Source organism: Hyperolius riggenbachi, chromosome 5 (assembly GCF_040937935.1).
Source record: "Hyperolius riggenbachi isolate aHypRig1 chromosome 5, aHypRig1.pri, whole genome shotgun sequence".
In the NCBI taxonomy this organism is placed as follows: Eukaryota; Metazoa; Chordata; class Amphibia; order Anura; family Hyperoliidae; genus Hyperolius; species Hyperolius riggenbachi.
In genome coordinates, this window is record NC_090650.1 from 287,742,519 (window position 1) to 287,760,138 (window position 17,620).

General features: G+C 46.1%; 1 protein-coding gene across 1 annotated transcript in view; it reads right to left on the reverse strand.

Annotated features, from left to right (window-relative positions):
- Nucleotides 1-10,287: 10,287 nt before the first annotated feature.
- Nucleotides 10,288-17,620, reverse strand: part of LOC137519395 (1,25-dihydroxyvitamin D(3) 24-hydroxylase, mitochondrial-like) — a 54,321-nt gene continuing 46,988 nt past the window's right edge. Inside the window, exon 13 of the mRNA XM_068238349.1 lies at nucleotides 10,288-10,520. Coding sequence (XP_068094450.1) covers nucleotides 10,410-10,520 — 111 coding nt within the window. The 3' untranslated portion in view covers nucleotides 10,288-10,409. The remainder of the gene's footprint in view (nucleotides 10,521-17,620) is intronic.

Consider the following 17,620-nt stretch of genomic DNA (forward strand, 5'->3'; position numbering starts at 1 on the left):
CATTGCACTGCACTCAGCCATGTGATACCGAACATCTGGGTCCCGGCTTGATGACGTCATCAAGCCAGGACCCAGATATTCAGCGTCACAGGGCTGAGTGAAGAGCGGTGAATGGAGGCTGGAGCTGCAGCATGAGCGCAGGAACCAGGTAAGGTGAGATATTTTCCTTGCAGGGGCATTTTTTTAATGATCTGCCCATGGAGGGGAGAGATGAAGAATCACTGCTGTTGACTACAGCAGTAATCGTTCTTTCGCAAGTGTGTGGGGGGGTGTCACTAATTGGCTACAAGGGAACATGTTACCTTTCACCGATTAGTAATGCAGCTGACAGTGCAGGGGGCACCCGAATGTGCACAGCAGGGCTGCAAGCTAAAATGGTATGTCTACGTCATTGTTGCTTGTAGGGTGCCACAGATGACGTAGATATACTGTACCGGTGGAAAAAGTGGTTAAGGCTAGGCTGACATCTGCAGCTGCTCTTCCAGTGAACACAGTTTAATTAACTTTTTTGTATTATTTTTTTTACTATACATGCAGTGGTGAGTATAGTGTTTAGTTTGGTTTATTTGTGCTTGTTAGTTTCATGTTTCATGAGTCATGACATGGGTATTTTGAATAATGAAAAAGTTATTGTGCCTCCTTAATTAAAACATAATCAGTGGGTTATAGCCATGTCTAGGTTGTGCTTGAATTTTATTTAACCCCTTGCGTACCAGCAGGCTCTGGCCTTTGCAGTATCTGGCCACTTAAAGTGGAGCCAAGATGAACTTTTACTCATTGCATAATTGTGTTCCTTTCATATAGTTTATAGGGCATTCCTCAAGCCAAATACTTTTTTTGTTTTGTTTTAATACTCTAATTCCCTATAAACTAAACAAGCCTCACCCACAGCTTCTCCAGAGAGACTTGGCACTTTGAGCCTTAGTAGCAAGGGCTTATGGGAGCCCCGTCTGGGAACCAGGAGGGGGAGGTTACTAGCCAGAGATTTCAGAGGCAGAGGGGAGGAGGGAGGAGGATAGAGGAGGGGGGGGGGGGGGTCACAGGCTGATGGCTGGAGATACAGATCAGCTTACCTGTGTGTAATGTGACAAACAGAACATGGCCGCTCTCATTGTGTCACAGGAATAAATAATCATAAACTGTTGAAGCTGTTTGCAGCTAGATTTGCTGTGTAAACTATCTAAACTTTAGATAAGATATATAGACAAGTTACTTGTTATAGTTTTTCATCTCGGATCCGCTTTCAGAACCAGAGACTGCTGGTACCAAAAATGGAGCATACCGATGACTTGCCACTACCGCTGATGGTGCCGCACGCCCTCGCTGAATCTCACTCCCTCTGCCATCGCTATGATGGCATACCTCTGTGATCCTGTCAATTTCATTGGCTCCTAACTCTGTGATCAATTTGAGCCAATGAAATTGGCTTACAGAGATCAAGGGATCAGAAGCCAATCAAATAGGCTCCTGGCTGGCTTACAGAGCTCTGCCATCATAGTGACGGCAGAGTGAGTGGCCCGCAGCGATGGGAGAGCTGCGCAATTGGCAGTAGTGGATCGAGTGTGTGGCATGGTAATTGAAATGTACGTCCTGGCAGGGATAATAGGTGCCAAACAGAGCGTAGATTTCAATTACCGTGGTCCGCAAGCAGTTAAAAGCCCTACTTCAGGCATAGTTCTAAGGAGAGAATTAATATGCAGAGTACATAAATGCTTTGAGTCTTAAAATGAGGAATCAAACGCTGCTTCTGCTTGGGTTGAATCATCATACTGTTCACACCATAAGGTGGTGCGGTGCACTGACTGATTCATTTGAGAAGACTACATCTACAGTAATGAAAGCTTGGAGTGCAGGACAGAGCTAGTGAATGGAGCTCCAGATTCTTTAAAATAATTTATTTCATTTCAGGTAATCAAAAGCATATAAGCAATGAAAAGTCCCCAATCCTTCCTATACAGGACTAGAAAAACAGTTTTGCCTGGAAGCTGTATAGTTCATAAATAACATATAGCTACTCTATGTGCAGTTCTGGAAAACAGATTTCAATCTCAGAAAGCAAAGTGTATGCATACATAATTTTTACCTAAATCTACAGTTTGTTTTAAATGTTCAATAACCTTTTAGTATCTTCTTTTTTGTATGTTTTTAATAGCCTCATAATACATCCATGCATTCACGATTTATTGTACAAGAAAAGATTTTACCAGGTCCTCAGATTTTATTTTGTGGGAAATTCTGCCATCTAGTGGATTTTGCTGAAACTTTCAAATCGCTGTTCGGTGAAATATACTGCATTCAAAGGCAACTTTTGTTTGGGATTATTAGAATAAGATAATTGCATCGGCATCATTGTGTCTTCATCCTCACACGTACATTTGTGAAAACAAAGCTACATATAAAATAAAATAAAAAAATGTAACATATTCACTGATTTAAACATGACAATACAGTAGTTCAATTCTGAATGTTTTCTTCTGTGAAATGAATTGATTCAACCAACAGATGAGATCACAAATTTCAGAGGAACTTTCAGTTAATGTACCATACATGTATGTAGGAATGTATGTATGTATGTATGCATGTATGTATGTATGATTGCCGTTAAAGTTAACATGGTTGAAAATATTGTTTAGCTATAAGAATTTATCAGTAAAAAAAAAATTGCTGTACAAACGTTTTATTGAAAAACATAAAAATGAAATGTGTAATTGGAGAACACACCAAGGAAGACCTGTAAAATGAAAAACAACACAGACAATGAAAGTCAATCTTGTGTAGCAGGTTTGCATCTTGGGAAGTAAATTGAAAAGGTAGAATACTTACAAACAGGAGTCAACCACCCACTCAGGCTGGTGGTGAGTAAGAGAAGCCTGCCACTAAAAATCCAGGAAAAAGTTGAAACTTCCCACCAGAAATGAGTATAACTGTATTACAAGAAAGAGGCACTGAATACAGAAAACAATTAAAAACATATGAACTTGGAGGCATTACCATTGGCCAATCCTGATCAAGTTTCATTGGACATTGTAAACAGACAACATGACTCACTGGCCTCTCAGGTGCTCTGGCACTCTACACAAGCTAGTAAGTACGCTGACCATACGATCCGCTTTACCCGGGACAGGTCCCGGATTCGGGGTCCCTTGTCCCAGGCTGCATGAGGTCCCGGAAAACGTCCAGCTTTTAGCTGCGGGACGTCCTGGCCTCGGGACTCTGGCCATCATACCATTGCATGAACTGGCATGCGGCGTCTAATAGACGCCGTGCCAGTTCATAGCCTGCAGCCCCGCTCCAGCAGCCTGCATAGTGTTCGGCAGGCAGAGCAGGGCTTCGGACGCCATCTTCCCCTAGCCCTGCTCTGCCTGCGCGGGAGATTGGAGGAGGATCGTCCGAGGAGCTGCGCGCCAGAGGCCAGGAGAGGTGACTTCTGTCAGGTGAGTAAATTATTTGTTTTTTGCTGAAATGTAGCCCAAATTGTGTTCATTTTCTGCTGAAACGTGACCCAAATTGCGTTTGCTTTTTGCTGAAATGTGGCCCAAATTGCGTTTGTTTTCTGCTGAAATGTGTCCCAAATAGCATTTGTTTTTTACTGAAATGTGGCCCAAATTGCGTTTGTTTTCTGCTGAAACGTGTCCCAAGTTTCGTTTGTTTTTTGCTGACATGTGTCCCAAATTGCGTTTATTTTCTGCTGAAATGTGTCCCAAATTGTGTTTGTTTTTTGCTGAAATGTGTCCCAAATTGCGTTTGTTTTCTGCTGAAATGTGTCCCAAATTGCATTTGTTTTCTGCTGAAATGTGGCCCAAATTGCGTTTGTTTTTTGCTGAAATGTGTCCCAAATTGCATTTGTTTTCTGCTGAAATGTGGCCCAAATTGCGTTTGTTTTCTGCTGAAATGTGTATCAAATTGCGTTTGTTTTCTGCTGAAATGTGGCCCAAATTGCGTTTGTTTTCTGCTGAAACGTGGCCCAAATTGCGTTTGTTTTCTGCTGAAATGTGGCCCAAATTGCATTTATTTTCTGCTGAAATGTGGCCTAAATTGCGTTTGTTTTCTGCTGAAATTCTGTCCACATTGCGTTTATTTTCTGGTGTCTGGGGTAACAGTTGCTGCATATATTATTTAATGGTCATAGTTGGCTATATTTGCTGCTTTGGGGTTACGGTTATGCTCCGTCCAAACAATGTCATGGCCACGCCCATTTTTCGATCGCCCTCCCAATCCCCCCACACACATTTTTTGGCGAACACCCCCCCCCTCCCATCCCAGGTTGGACCCATAAAAATCTGGTCACTGTATAGTAAGGCACTTTTGTGTATCTTGACCTCAGGAAGTGGAATTTGCCCATGAAAAGCATCTGTTAAAAATGTCCAGTGGAACTACTACATGTGAACAGGTTTAGCATTATTGTTAAGCCTACCACCTTTTCAACTGTTTTAAACATTTTATTGTGTTGGTGATCCCCTCCATCTTTTACATGAAAATTGAATTTTTTGATGGATCTTTATAACAGCCAGATGCTAAAGGTTGTATGGGGGTGGGATAACTCCCTGAGGGTAGAAGACATGGCATAGCATCCACATATCATGGGAATCCATTCATTGTTGCTGATAAATTAAATATAATATTGGTATTTACTAATCATTGCTCCTGCAGTCAGGTAATGTGCATTTTTGGTGTTTTGTTTTTGTTTTTTTTTTCAATTTTTGCGTTTTGATGTATTTTACCCTAGGAGCGTACAGTATGTATGACACTACGACATGCTCTGAAATATATACAGCATATTGTGAAAGTCAGAAAATTAAAACAGAACCTAAAGCATGTAGCCTAAATTCATTGGCCTTTATTCTATTCATTTTTCTCCTAACCTTAGAGATGGCCCAAACCTACGATTTTCGGTTCGTGAACTGAGTTTGCGAACTTCCGCGAAAGTTTGGTTCGCGCAAACTTTCGCAAACCGCAATAGACTTCAATGGGGAGGTGAACTTTGAAAACTAGAAAAAATTATGCTGGCCACAAAAGTGATGGAAAAGATGTTTCAAGGGGTCTAACATCTGGAGGGGGGCATGGCGGAGTGGGATAGATGCCAAAAGTTCCAGGGAAAAATCTGGATTTGACGCAAAGCAGCGTTTTAAGGGCAGAAATCACATTGAATGCTAAATTGCAGGCCTAAAGTGCTTTAAAACATCTTGCATGTGTATACATCAATCAGGGAGTGTAATTAGAGTACTGCTTCACACTGACACACCAAACTCACTGTGTAGCACACCGCAAACAGCTGTTTGCGTAGTGACGGCCATGCTGGACTAGTGCGCACCATGGCAAGAGTGCAGGCCGTGGCGGTTTTCAAGCCCATATGGTCGCCCTGCTGTGGTAGCTCAATGATAGAACAACAGTGACTGCGCAGCTGATCAAATTTGGTTTGTCCACAATGAAGCAATGACCTTATTATCTTTGGTGTGCCACCCCCCGAGACACTCATATAGCCGGCGGTCATTGCTTCATTGTGATACGCAAGCCCCTTCACTGCGGCAAGGTAATGACCACGAAGGGGAATGGACCCATGTACATGCCTTTTGCTTTGTTGTTGCAGCTGCAGTGCAGCCAGAAAAATTAGGCAGGCATGTACACGCACCAGAAAAATTAGTATAGCGGTCGCTGCTGGCAGCGGCCTTAAAAATTCAGGAATCTGCCTGGAGTCCTGGACCCTGTTGGTGGTGGCGAAGAAGGCAGTCAAGCGGCCTGCGGGCAGATATGCTGTGTGGGGAGCGACTTAGTCTTGGGGCAGGCAGTCACACGCCGTGCAGGCAGAGATGTTGTGTGTGGGGACAGACTTAGTATTCGGGCAGGCCTGAGCGTGCTTTGCAGACCAGGCATCCGTGGTTAGATGGACCCTTTACCCAAAGCTGTGTGCCAGAGATGTCACCACTTGCCTCTCAACATCACGGTACAGTTTAGGTATCGCCTTTTTTGAGAAAAAATTGCGGCCTGGTATCTTCCACTGCAGTATGTGTTTTTTTTTTTAATGTGTGCTTTTCCTCAGGTGGTCATCCCATTGCAGTTTGTGCTTTGTAATCATGTGCCTTCCTAAGGTAGTTGTCCCTACGCAGGTCTTGGTCTTTCCACGGCTCATTTTTCAGTGGCAGAGAGTACAGATGGCATTGCTCTCATCTGAGGCAGACACACACAAAAATTTCCACACCGCTGAGCCCTGGGGTGATGGCACTTTGGTGGTGGCGGCCGACTCAGTGTTAAGTGGGGTGCCAGAATCAGAGCAGGAGGAGGAATATATCACGCTTCCGTGCGGAAGCTGAGAAAGATGAGGTGTTCTGTGTTAAATAGTCAACTACGTCCTGACAATATTGGGAGTTGATGGCACGTGCCTTCTTCTGAACACTAAACTTTGGTCGAGGGCCACACGAAATCACGACAGCGTGAACTCGAACTGACTTACCAGGTGGCCTGCCTCTGCCTCTACCTGTTTTGTCCATATTGGGGGGGATGAAGTGAAAGGTATGCACTGACTTGACTAATACAATGTGCAGTCACATAGGTGCAGTAAACAGGTATGCACGGAGTGGTATATCACACTGCATGCACTGACGTAGGTAGGTGTATATCACACTGCGTGCACTCATGTAGGTAGGTGGGTGCACTGAACACCACAGGTAGGTATATGCAGTGATGAGGTGGGTGCACTCAACACAAAAGGTAGGTATATGCAGTGATGAGGTGGGTTCACTGAACTGGTAGGTATATGCAGTACTGGGTATTAAAATGTGCACCTGTCACACACACAGGTAGTCACTGAATGTGCTGGGCCTGGCTGGCAGTGGCACACACACAGTATGGGCCTGATTCACAAAGCGGTGCAAACTTTTTTGCTGACTTTTGCGCGCGCAATTTGCCGCGATTCGCGCGATCGCGGACTTTTGTGAGCGCAATTTGCCGCGAATCGCGGCAAATTGCGCGCGCAAGAGTCCACGAAAAAGTTTGCACCGCTTTGTGAATCAGGCCCAGTATGAATTAGCAAGGCTGTCTATGCAACAGCAACACAAGTGTCAGTGGGACACATAGAAAAAAAAATAGATCACAAGAACAAGATTAGCTCTAAAAAGAGCTGTTGTGGGGTGCTATTTTAGCAATAAGAATCAGCAAGGAGCAAGCTAACAAGCATACAAGAGCCTAACTAATCTTTCCCTATGAGAGAGTCTGATGTAGCTGTCCCTTTTCTAATAAATGCAGGCACACGAGTGAGTGTAATGGCCAGCGGGGCCTGCCTTTTATAAGGGGAGGAGAGCGGCTCCAGGAGGGAGTGTAGCCTGATTGGCTACAATGTGCCTGCTGAATGTGATGTAGAGTGTCAAAGTTGACCCTAATGGTACACTATGGGGGCGAACCGAACTTCCGGAAAAGTTTGCCTTAGATGGCGAACGTGAACCACCGGAAGTTTGCCAGGAACCGTTCGCCGGCGAACCATTCGGGCCATCTCTACTTTTGACTAGGTGATATTTAGAAATGGCCTGAACAGTTCGCCGGTGAGCAGTATTCTGTGAACATTGGCTGTTCACATTTCTGGCGGACAGCGAATTTGCCATTTGCCCCCTATACATTATCATTGAGCTAAACTTTGGCCCCTTACCTCAAAGTCAGCAGACACATGGCAGCATCCAGGGGCGTAGCAATAGGGGTTGCAGCGGAAGCGACCGCATCGGGGCCCTTGGGCCAGAGGGGCCCCGAAGGGCCCTCCCTCAACTGCAGTATTAGCTTTCTATTGGTCCTGTGCTCATAATAATCATTTCTATAGATACATTGAATAGTGGTTATCAAGAACACACTGTTCCCCATCCTTTTCTTGCACCTCAGACACTGTGGTTGCCATTGGCAGGTTTTGGTGCGCCGTATCCATTGTTATGTATAGAGTGCTTGGGGGGGCCCTATGTAAAACTTGCATCGGGGCCCACAGCTCCTTAGCTACGCCACTGGCAGCATCCCTACTGGACCCCCACCCCCTATCAAAAAGCAGTTGTGGAGGCCATATTGGATCAATTCTCTGCTAGCTGCTGACTGTTAGTGAGAGCAGGGGCAGACTTGCTGCAGATAGGTAGGGAAGGAAATACTCAAAATATGTTTGAGATGAAAACTTGGGAGGAAAAGTAATTGAATAAGGACCACAATCTTTTCTATTTTGCCCATTATCCTACCTGTCAACAATCTCTCATGGTTTTGCTCATTTTCTGCTGCTTTGCGCTGCATGTGCTACACAGATAGCCCTTTTCTTATTGTCCATTGGTGTCCCATATTTTCTGTAATCTTAGCAACACCACCACAGCATGCAAGCAAGTCTACAGGTTCACTTACATGTTGTTAATGAGCTGTTTGAGTGTATCTATGAAGCACAGTTTACATTCTTTACAAACTTTTATTAAGATATAGTAATTTAGCAATCATGATTACTGACTTGTCTAAGTAAATAAACAAATGTTATAACTACAGTATGCATACATTAACCTGTTCTGTACCAGCTGTCTCTGGCCCCTTAAGGACCAAAGACTGCTGGGTACAGCAAAGCGGCACAAAGCAGCGCTTACCGACAAATCTCCGTGCAATTCCGCCACTCTTGCCGGTCACACCGCTCACCCATCATCGCAGGTTTCTCTCTCTGCTGTCTCTATGACGGCAGAGCGCTGTGTGCCAGTCAGGAGACGCTTTCATTGGCTCCTGACCCTGTCAATTAATGGGATTGGGTTACAGTGGTGACAGGGTCAGGAGCCAATAAAGACGGCTCCTGACTGGCTCACAAAGCTCTGCCGTCATAGAGACGGCAGAGTGAGTGTATTGCGGAGGGGAGAGAATGGCGCGATCGCCGTGTGCGGCGTGACTGCACAGCGACAATTGTTGAAATCTACGTCCTGTCAGGTCCACGCTGCCACATGCGGGACGTAGATTTCAACTGCGTCTGTCTGGAAACTGTTAAAATGGATCACATATTGAGTTTTTAACAATGCAAAAAACATTATTAGTAAACAGATGTTTCCAGGCTTAACCACTTTACCCCCGCCCATATGAATTTCGCCATCCCTTTTTCCATCCTTTCACCCCCAGGGACGGAAAAATCCATACTTTCCGTGCTCCCGCCACTGCCCGCGCTCCCGCTCGCTCTAGCGCGCAGTCCCGCTCATAAACACGCCACCGGCCACTCGCCCGGAGATCAATGAATGGGAAAATCCATTCCCGTTCGTTGATCTAAGCCCCGCAATGATCCGCTGCTTCACCGATACGCAGCGTGATCATTGTGAAAAAAAAAAAACTTTCCCAGCCTCCTAGTACTTCCTCCAAGCGTCCAGAAGGACGCTTGAAGGTCGCATTAAACAAAAAGTTACTGTTGCCATCTTGTGGCCAAATAGTAAAACTACACCCTAAAGCATTTTTCACATACAAATACATTACTTATACACAAAAAATTAACTCATTACCTCCCCCACACTCCCCATTTTTTTTTTTTTTGTAAATACATTTTTTTTTTAATTTACAATTAAAAAAAATACATAAATAGTTACCTTAGGTACTGAATTTTTTAAAATATTTATGTCAGGAGGGTACAACACTGTTACTTTATAAACTATGGGCTTGTAATTAGGGATGGACGCAAAACTGAAAAAAATTCACCTTTATTTCCAAATAAAATATTGGCGCCAAACATTGTGATAGGGACATAATTTAAATGGTTTTATAACCGAGACAAATGGGCAAATACATTTCATGGGTTTTAATTACAGTAGCATGCATTATTTAAAAACTATAATGGCCGAAAACTGAAAAATAATGAATTTTTTCCCACATTTTTCTATTTTCCCATTAAAACATATTTAGAATAAAATAATTCTTGGCATAATGTCCCACCTAAAAAAAGCCTAATTGGTGGCGGAAAAAACAAGATATAGTTAATTTAATTGTGATAAGTAATGATAAAGTTATAGACGAATGAATGGAAGGAGCACTGAAAGGTGAAAATTGCTCTGGTGCTCAAGGGGTAAAACCCCTCAGTGGTGAAGTGGTTAATTTAACATGTGCTAATAGTTACAAATAGCTACAGTTGGATACAGCTGACAGTAATGGTCTATAATTTATTACCCGCACAAATGGTATTGTATTCTTATTATTGATTTATAAAGTGCCAACATATTCTGTACAAAGTAAGAAACTAAAATGGGGTACATAATAATACAGACAATGGTATACACCAATATACCAAATACAGAGTTGGTACAAAATACAGAGTTGGCAATTACAGTGGCAAAATTAATACCGGTATGAATAAATGTGTAAAAAATTCCAAAACACAAAAGAGTGAGAAATCCCTGCCCTTGAGAGCTTACAATCTTAAGCACCTGAAATAAAAAAGGTAAGAACATCTATCGTTTCTTTAAAGCTACAGGCAGGGGACGTGTTGGAATCATGAGTCCTGAGACAACAGCTTTCACTGGCTCATCGTCAGTAGTGCATATGTGAAAGTTCTGGATTATCTAGAAAGACATAAATAAAGATAGCATAATGATTATTCTAAAGAATACATATCTCACTGAATGTTGCAGTCTAAGCTGAAATATACATGGACTCTTGATTTTGGCTATATTTCTTACTTCAGCATACTTAAAGGACATCCGAGGTGAAAAAAAATGATGAGATAAACAATTGTCCTCCTTTTCCTAAAAATGACTTTTTTTTTTAGTTATCCCACAGTTTTATTTTATATTTAAATTTAATTTACCGTTTCATTGTCTCTGCTATATGGCACATTCATTAACCTCCTTAGCGGTAACCCCGTGTGTGACACGGGGTAAGCCGCCGGAGGGTGCCGCTCAGGCCCTGCTGGGCCGATTTACTTAATTTTTTTTTTGCTGGACGCAGCTAGCACTTTGCTAGCTGCGCCAGCACCCCGATCGGCGCCGCCGCGCGCCCGATCGCCGCTATCCGGTGCGGCGCGCGGCCCCCCCCCAGACCCCGAGCGCTGCCTGGCCAATCAGCGCCAGGCAGCGCCGAGGGGTGGATCGGGTCTCCCAATGACGTCCCGACGTCGCTGACGTCGGTGACGTCATTCCGCCCCGTCGCCATGGCGACGGGGGAAGCCCTCCAGGAAGCCCTCCTTTGAACGGGATTTCCTGATCGCCTATCGCCGGAGGCGATCGGCGGGGCTGGGGGGATGCCGCTGAGCAGCGGCTATCATGTAGCGAGCCCTCGGCTCGCTACATGATTTAAAAAAAAATAATTAAAAAAAAACTGCTGCGCTGCCCCCTGGCGGTATTTTTCATACCGCCAAGGGGGTTAAAGTATGCCAGAGCCAAAATCTATGAACTATTGTTTCTTTTTATCTCTTTTTATGTCTTTGCGGTTCTCAGAATCCATTTTTCTGCCAGGAATGTGTTTTATGGCTGTAATTCCATATCAGGGAGGGTTACGCTATAGTCCATACCGGTCATGACCCGGACAGAAACTGTCACTTGCATACCTGATTTTTAACTCTTTCAGGCAGAGAAAGTAAAAAAGGAACACAGCATAGTTATTTGTGTGCTTGGCACTGTACATACACATGTCTATCTCATCATGTCACATGTCACCTCGGGTATCCTTTAACCTTTTGTAGACCGTGTGTAGTAAATCCTACGTCGCACTTGTAGATGCCTAAGCCTGATGCAGTGGAGGATTTATGCCACCCGCCATTTCTGCTCCCAACACGATCCTGCATACCCGAGAGGGGAGATTAAGCTGTCATATGACAGCTGACATCTCCCCTTAGTGATCAGGAGCCATCGGGATTGGCCGATCGTAGTGATCATTATTAGCAGCGGCGGTTTGAGGGGAAGAAGAGGACAGGGACTCCTCTTCCTGACGTTCCACCAGCGATCGTTGCCCCCCTCCTCATTCCAGCTCGCTCTGCTTTAAGTGACGGGTCCCGTCTTGATGATGTCATCAAGCCGAGACCCGGAACTTAATGGCAGGTTGCCGGCCAGAGTGAAGGGGGCTAGAGCTGCTCATCACTAGAGCCTGGGAGGTGAGTAAAGGCTGCTGGCAATACGGGGGACACCTGGCTACACTGGGGACACCATGCCTAGCTAGCTATACGGGGGATACAGCTGCCTGACCCCCCTCAAACGCCCCCCTCCCGCATGTAAAATGGCCTAGTCCTTAAGGGGGGTTAGGCAGCCGGTCCCCAAAGGGCTAAAGAGTACCTGGGATGAATGAAAAAAAAAGTTTTATACATACTTGGAGTTTTCTCCAGCCCCTTTCAGGCTACTTGGTCCCTCGTATACCTCCTGGATCTCCATACTTCAGTGTGGTAATCCAGTCAGTCGGCGCCAGTTGGTGCAGACACAGTCCGGCCATGCACGCTCCTCCATCACTCTCCCTTGGCGGGAACATTCTGAGCCTGCACGGTAGTACTGCAAAGCACAGAATGCTCTCGGGGATGGGGCGCGTGACCTGAAGGGGCTGGAGGAAGTCCAAGGAATGTATAAAACTTTTTTTTCATTCATCTCAGGTTTACTTTAACTTAACACTTCTTTATTGGGAGCTGAAAACATGTTAAAAGAACATTCAAATTTGCTGACAATGGGTTGTATTCACTGAACTAATGTAAGCAGAGTAACACAATGGGCTTGATTCACAAAGCGGTGCTAACTGTTAGCACGCCTGTGAAAACCCCCTTAGCATGCGCGCGCATTGCACAGAGCACAGGGCGCTCCGCGCGTAGTGCCCATTAAAGCCTATGGGACTTAGCGAGCGCATAGGACTTTGTGCGCGTAAAATTTTACGCGTAAAACTTTACGCGATCTGATTGAGAAATCCGGTGCTAACCTACTTAGCACCCTGGTTAGCACGTCTAAAGATTTTAGATGTGATAAGTAGGTTAGCACCGCTTTGTGAATCAAGCCCTATGAGTAGAGCAGAATGCAATACATTACATGCAGTGCATTACACTCTACACATCATGCGTAAGACTTAAAGAGGAACTATAGTGAAAATAACATATTGAATAACATTGCTAATTTTTACAATAGTAGTTTCTTAATTATTTCCTCAGTGTTTGCCCATTGTAAAATCTTCCCTCTTCCTGACTTACATTCTGAAATTTATCACAGGTGGCAACACCTTTAGTCCTGCCAGGTGATGTTTGTGCATAGAACTCTCAGTAAACAAACATTACACAAAGGGAGATACTGTATGCTTGGCAGTTTAAAACAGCCGTTATGTCCCACGATCAGAGATGAGCTCTGAATCAAATGCAGATGAAATCTGATTGAGTTTCATTCGGATTTTATCCTTCTAATTAGTGCAGCTGAGTGGGTGTGTGCGGGGGGAAGGGGGTTTAAACTTACCCAGCAGCCTTCTTCTATAACCCGTTCCAAGCCACAGTCACGTGACTACAGACACTTCCTCCTTCTAGGTTGCAGGAGGAAGCGTAGTAGTCATGTGACGCTGCTTGGAACTAGTGTTGGGCGAACATCTAGATGTTCGGGTTCGGGCCGAACAGGCCGAACATGGCCGCGATGTTCGGGTGTTCGACCCGAACTCCGAACATAATGGAAGTCAATGGGGACCCGAACTTTTGTGCTTTGTAAAGCCTCCTTATATGCTACATACCCCAAATTTACAGGGTATGTGCACCTTGGGAGTGGGTACAAGAGGAAAAAAAAATTTAGCAAAAAGAGCTTATAGTTTTTGAGAAAATCGATTTTAAAGTTTCAAAGGGAAAACTGTCTTTTAAATGCGGGAAATGTCTGTTTTCTTTGCACAGGTAACATGCTTTTTGTCGGCATGCAGTCATAAATGTAATACATATAAGAGGTTCCAGGAAAAGGGACCGGTAATGCTAACCCAGCAGCAGCACACGTGATGGAACAGGAGGAGGGTGGCGCAGGAGGAGAAGGCCACGCTTTGAGACACAACAACCCAGGCCTTGCATGAGGACAAGAAGCGTGCGGATAGCATGCTTTGTACCACCATGCAGTCATAAATGTAATAAAGATAAGTGGTTCAATAAACAGGGACCACGCGGCAACGCTAACCCAGCAGCAGCACACGTGATGGAACAGGAGGAGGCGCAGGAGGAGAAGGCCACGCTTTGTGAGACACAACAACCCAGGCCTTGCATGAGGACAAAAAGCGTGCGGATAGCATGCTTTGTACCGCCATGTAGTCATAAATGTAATAAAGATAAGAGGTTCAATAAACAGGGACCACGCGGCAACGCTAACCCAGCAGCAGCAGCAGCAGCAGCACACGTGATGGAACAGGAGGAGGCGCAGGAGGAGAAGGCCACGCTTTGTGAGACACAACAACCCAGGCCTTGCATGAGGACAAAAAGCGTGCGGATATAGCAGCAATGCTTTTTGCCACCATGCAGTCATAAATGTAATACAGATGAGAGGTTCAATAAACAGGGACCGGAAACGCTAAACCATCCCAGATGTTCATCGGTCATGTTACTTGGTTGGGGTCCAGGAGTGTTGCGTAGTCGTTTCCAATCCAGGATTGATTCATTTTAATTTGAGTCAGACGGTCTGCATTTTCTGTGGAGAGGCGGATACGCCGATCTGTGATGATGCCTCCGGCAGCACTGAAACAGCGTTCCGACATAACGCTGGCTGCCGGGCAAGCCAGCACCTCTATTGCGTACATTGCCAGTTCGTGCCAGGTGTCTAGCTTCATGCCCGGTTTCAGGTCCAGCGGTGCCAGCCACAAATCCGTCTGTTCCTTTATTCCCCTCCAAATTTCCTCCCCTGTGTGCTGCTTATCCCCAAGGCAGATCAGCTTCAGCAACGCTTGCTGACGCATGCCAACAGCTGTGCTGCACTGCTTCCACGATCCTACTGCTGCTGGTGCTGGGTTAGCATTTCCGGATGAGGTACAGCTTTGAGATGCGTTGGAGGAGAAGGAGTCAGAGAGGTAGGTGCTGCTGTTGTTATCCAGCTGTTTGCGGCGTGGGCAACACCCGCGCCGTAGCAGGTGAGGAATCGCTGCCAGGCTCCACAAGGTTCACCCAGTGCGCGGTAAGGGAGATGTATCGACCCTGGCCGAACGCACTCGTCCAGGTGTCAGTGGTGAGGTGAACCTTGCAGGCAACGGCATTCTTCAAGCTTCGGGTTATTTAGCTGACCACGTGCTCATGCAACTCAGGCACTGCAGAGCGCGCAAAGTGGTAGCGGCTGGGAACCACGTAACGTGGGATGGCCACTGACATCATGCCCTTGAAGCTGTTTGTCTCCACCACTCGATATGGCAGCATTTCGCAGGCCAGAAGCTTGGCTATGCTGGCTGGCTGTTACTGCCACGGCCCGGGGGTCATTTGCTGGCAATTTCCTCTTGTGCTCAAACATCTCAGAAACAGACAACTCAACCGTAGCGCTGCACACCGAAGGGCTGTTGGTTGTTGTGTTTGATGAACACTGGGAGACCTCAAGAGCACTAGTCCGGAAAGTGACAGTGTCAGCATCGTCTGATGTTTGTGAATGTTGTGAACCACGCAATGGCTGGGCTACTGCTGCTGCTGAGGCGGGTCTGGTGGTGAGTCTGGTGAACCCAAGGGAGGCAGTGTTGCTGGTGGTACCCTGTCCTGCCGCGTTTGCCCACAGAGTGGGATGTTTGGATAGAATGTGGCGGCTCATGCTGGTGGTGGAGAGGTTGTTAATACTTTTCCCCCTGCTCAGGCGGGTCTTGCACACCTTGCAAATCGCCATGGTAACATCCTCAGTGCAGTCTTCAAAGAAAGCCCAGACTTTAACTGGCTGAGGACTCGGACCTCGTGCGTGATGTGCTGGTGCTGCTTAACCCACTGCTGGACGCTTGAGAGGTCATCCAAGTAATTATCTGGTCCTGTTCTTTTGGATCTGTGAGGGTTGTTGTCCTGGACAACATGGGCAGTATTGAGTGGGTTTTCTTGGGTGCTCCCCTGTGGCCTGTACGTGAACCGTCAGGGGAAACACCTCTTCCCTTGCCCCTCCCTCTTTCACCGGATTTCTTCCTCATTTCACTTATCCTTAAAGTACACGCTGACTGGCAGCAGTACAGTGGCAGTACAGAAATGCTATACAGTGGTGGGTGAGCGGTGTACCACTATTGTCAGCAGTGACACAGAGCACAATGCTATACAGTGGCGGGTGAGCGGTGTACTACTGTTCCCAGCAGACACAGAGTGGAAGTAAACACAATGCTATATAGTGTGGCTGAGCCGTGTACACAGAGTGGCATTAAACACAATGCTATATAGTCTGCTATATAGTCACCCCGAACAGGGTGATGTTCTGCAGAACCCGAACAGTGGCAAACACTGTTCGCCCAACACTACTGGGAGGGAACGCAGATTTTAGTACCTAAACACACGATACAACATGTTTTCCGGGGTCGGACTCTGAGGCACATACAGATGGTCCCGATCATCATCCTCATCATACAACTCTTCTCCTGAGTCTGACCCACCCACCACCTCTGCCACCCCAACATCCCCAGACACAGACCCCTCATCGTCCTCAACATTAACTTGGGATGCTGGCCTGAGCCAGACCTCCTCCTCCACATCAGGCCCCATCATCTCCTCAATGGCAGCCCTCATTAATCGCTCTGGCGACGGACTGATGGACACAACGTTCTCCTCCGGGGAGGGCTGCTGCTGACCACTGGCTGCTGGGGTGGATGTTATAGCTTGCGTGGGGCGTTGGCTGTTGCTGTTGTTGGGAGTGCTGCTCACAGCGGAGGTCTCTGGGGAACTCATGTTGAGCTCATATAGTGGTTGACGGTGAGTGGAGTATTACTGATCCCAGCAATATACACACTGACTGGCAGAGTACGCAATGCTATATAGTGTGGCTGAGCGAGGTACACAGAGTGGCAGTAAACAGAATGCTATATAGTGTGGCTGAGCGAGCGGTGTACCACTATTCCCAGCAGACACAGAACAGTGAACAGAATGCTATATAGTGTGGCTGAGCGAGCGGTGTACCACTATTCCCAGCAGACACAGAACAGTGAACAGAATGCTATATAGTGTGGATGAGCGAGCGGTGTACCACTATTCCCAGCAGACACAGAACAGTAAACAGAATGCTATATAGTGTGGCTGAGCGAGCGGTGTACCACTATTCCCAGCAGACACAGAACAGTGAACAGAATGCTATATAGTGTGGCTGAGCGAGCGGTGTACCACTATTCCCAGCAGACACAGAACAGTGAACAGAATGCTATATAGTGTGGCTGAGCGAGCGGTGTACTACTGTTCCCAGCAGACACAGAACAGTACACAGAATGCTATATAGTGTGGCTGAACGAGCGGTGTACTACTGTTCCCAGCAGACACAGAACAGTACACAGAATGCTATATAGTGTGGCTGAACGAGCGGTGTACCACTATTCCAAGCAGACACAGAACAGTGAACAGAATGCTATATAGTGTGGCTGAGCGAGCGGTGTACCACTATTCCCAGCAGACACAGAGTGGCAGTAAACAGAATGCTATATAGTGTGGCTGAGCGAGGTACACAGAGTGGCAGTAAACAGAATGCTATATAGTGTGGCTGTGCAAGCGGTGTACTACTATTCCCAGCAGACACAGAGTGGCAGTAAACAGAATGCT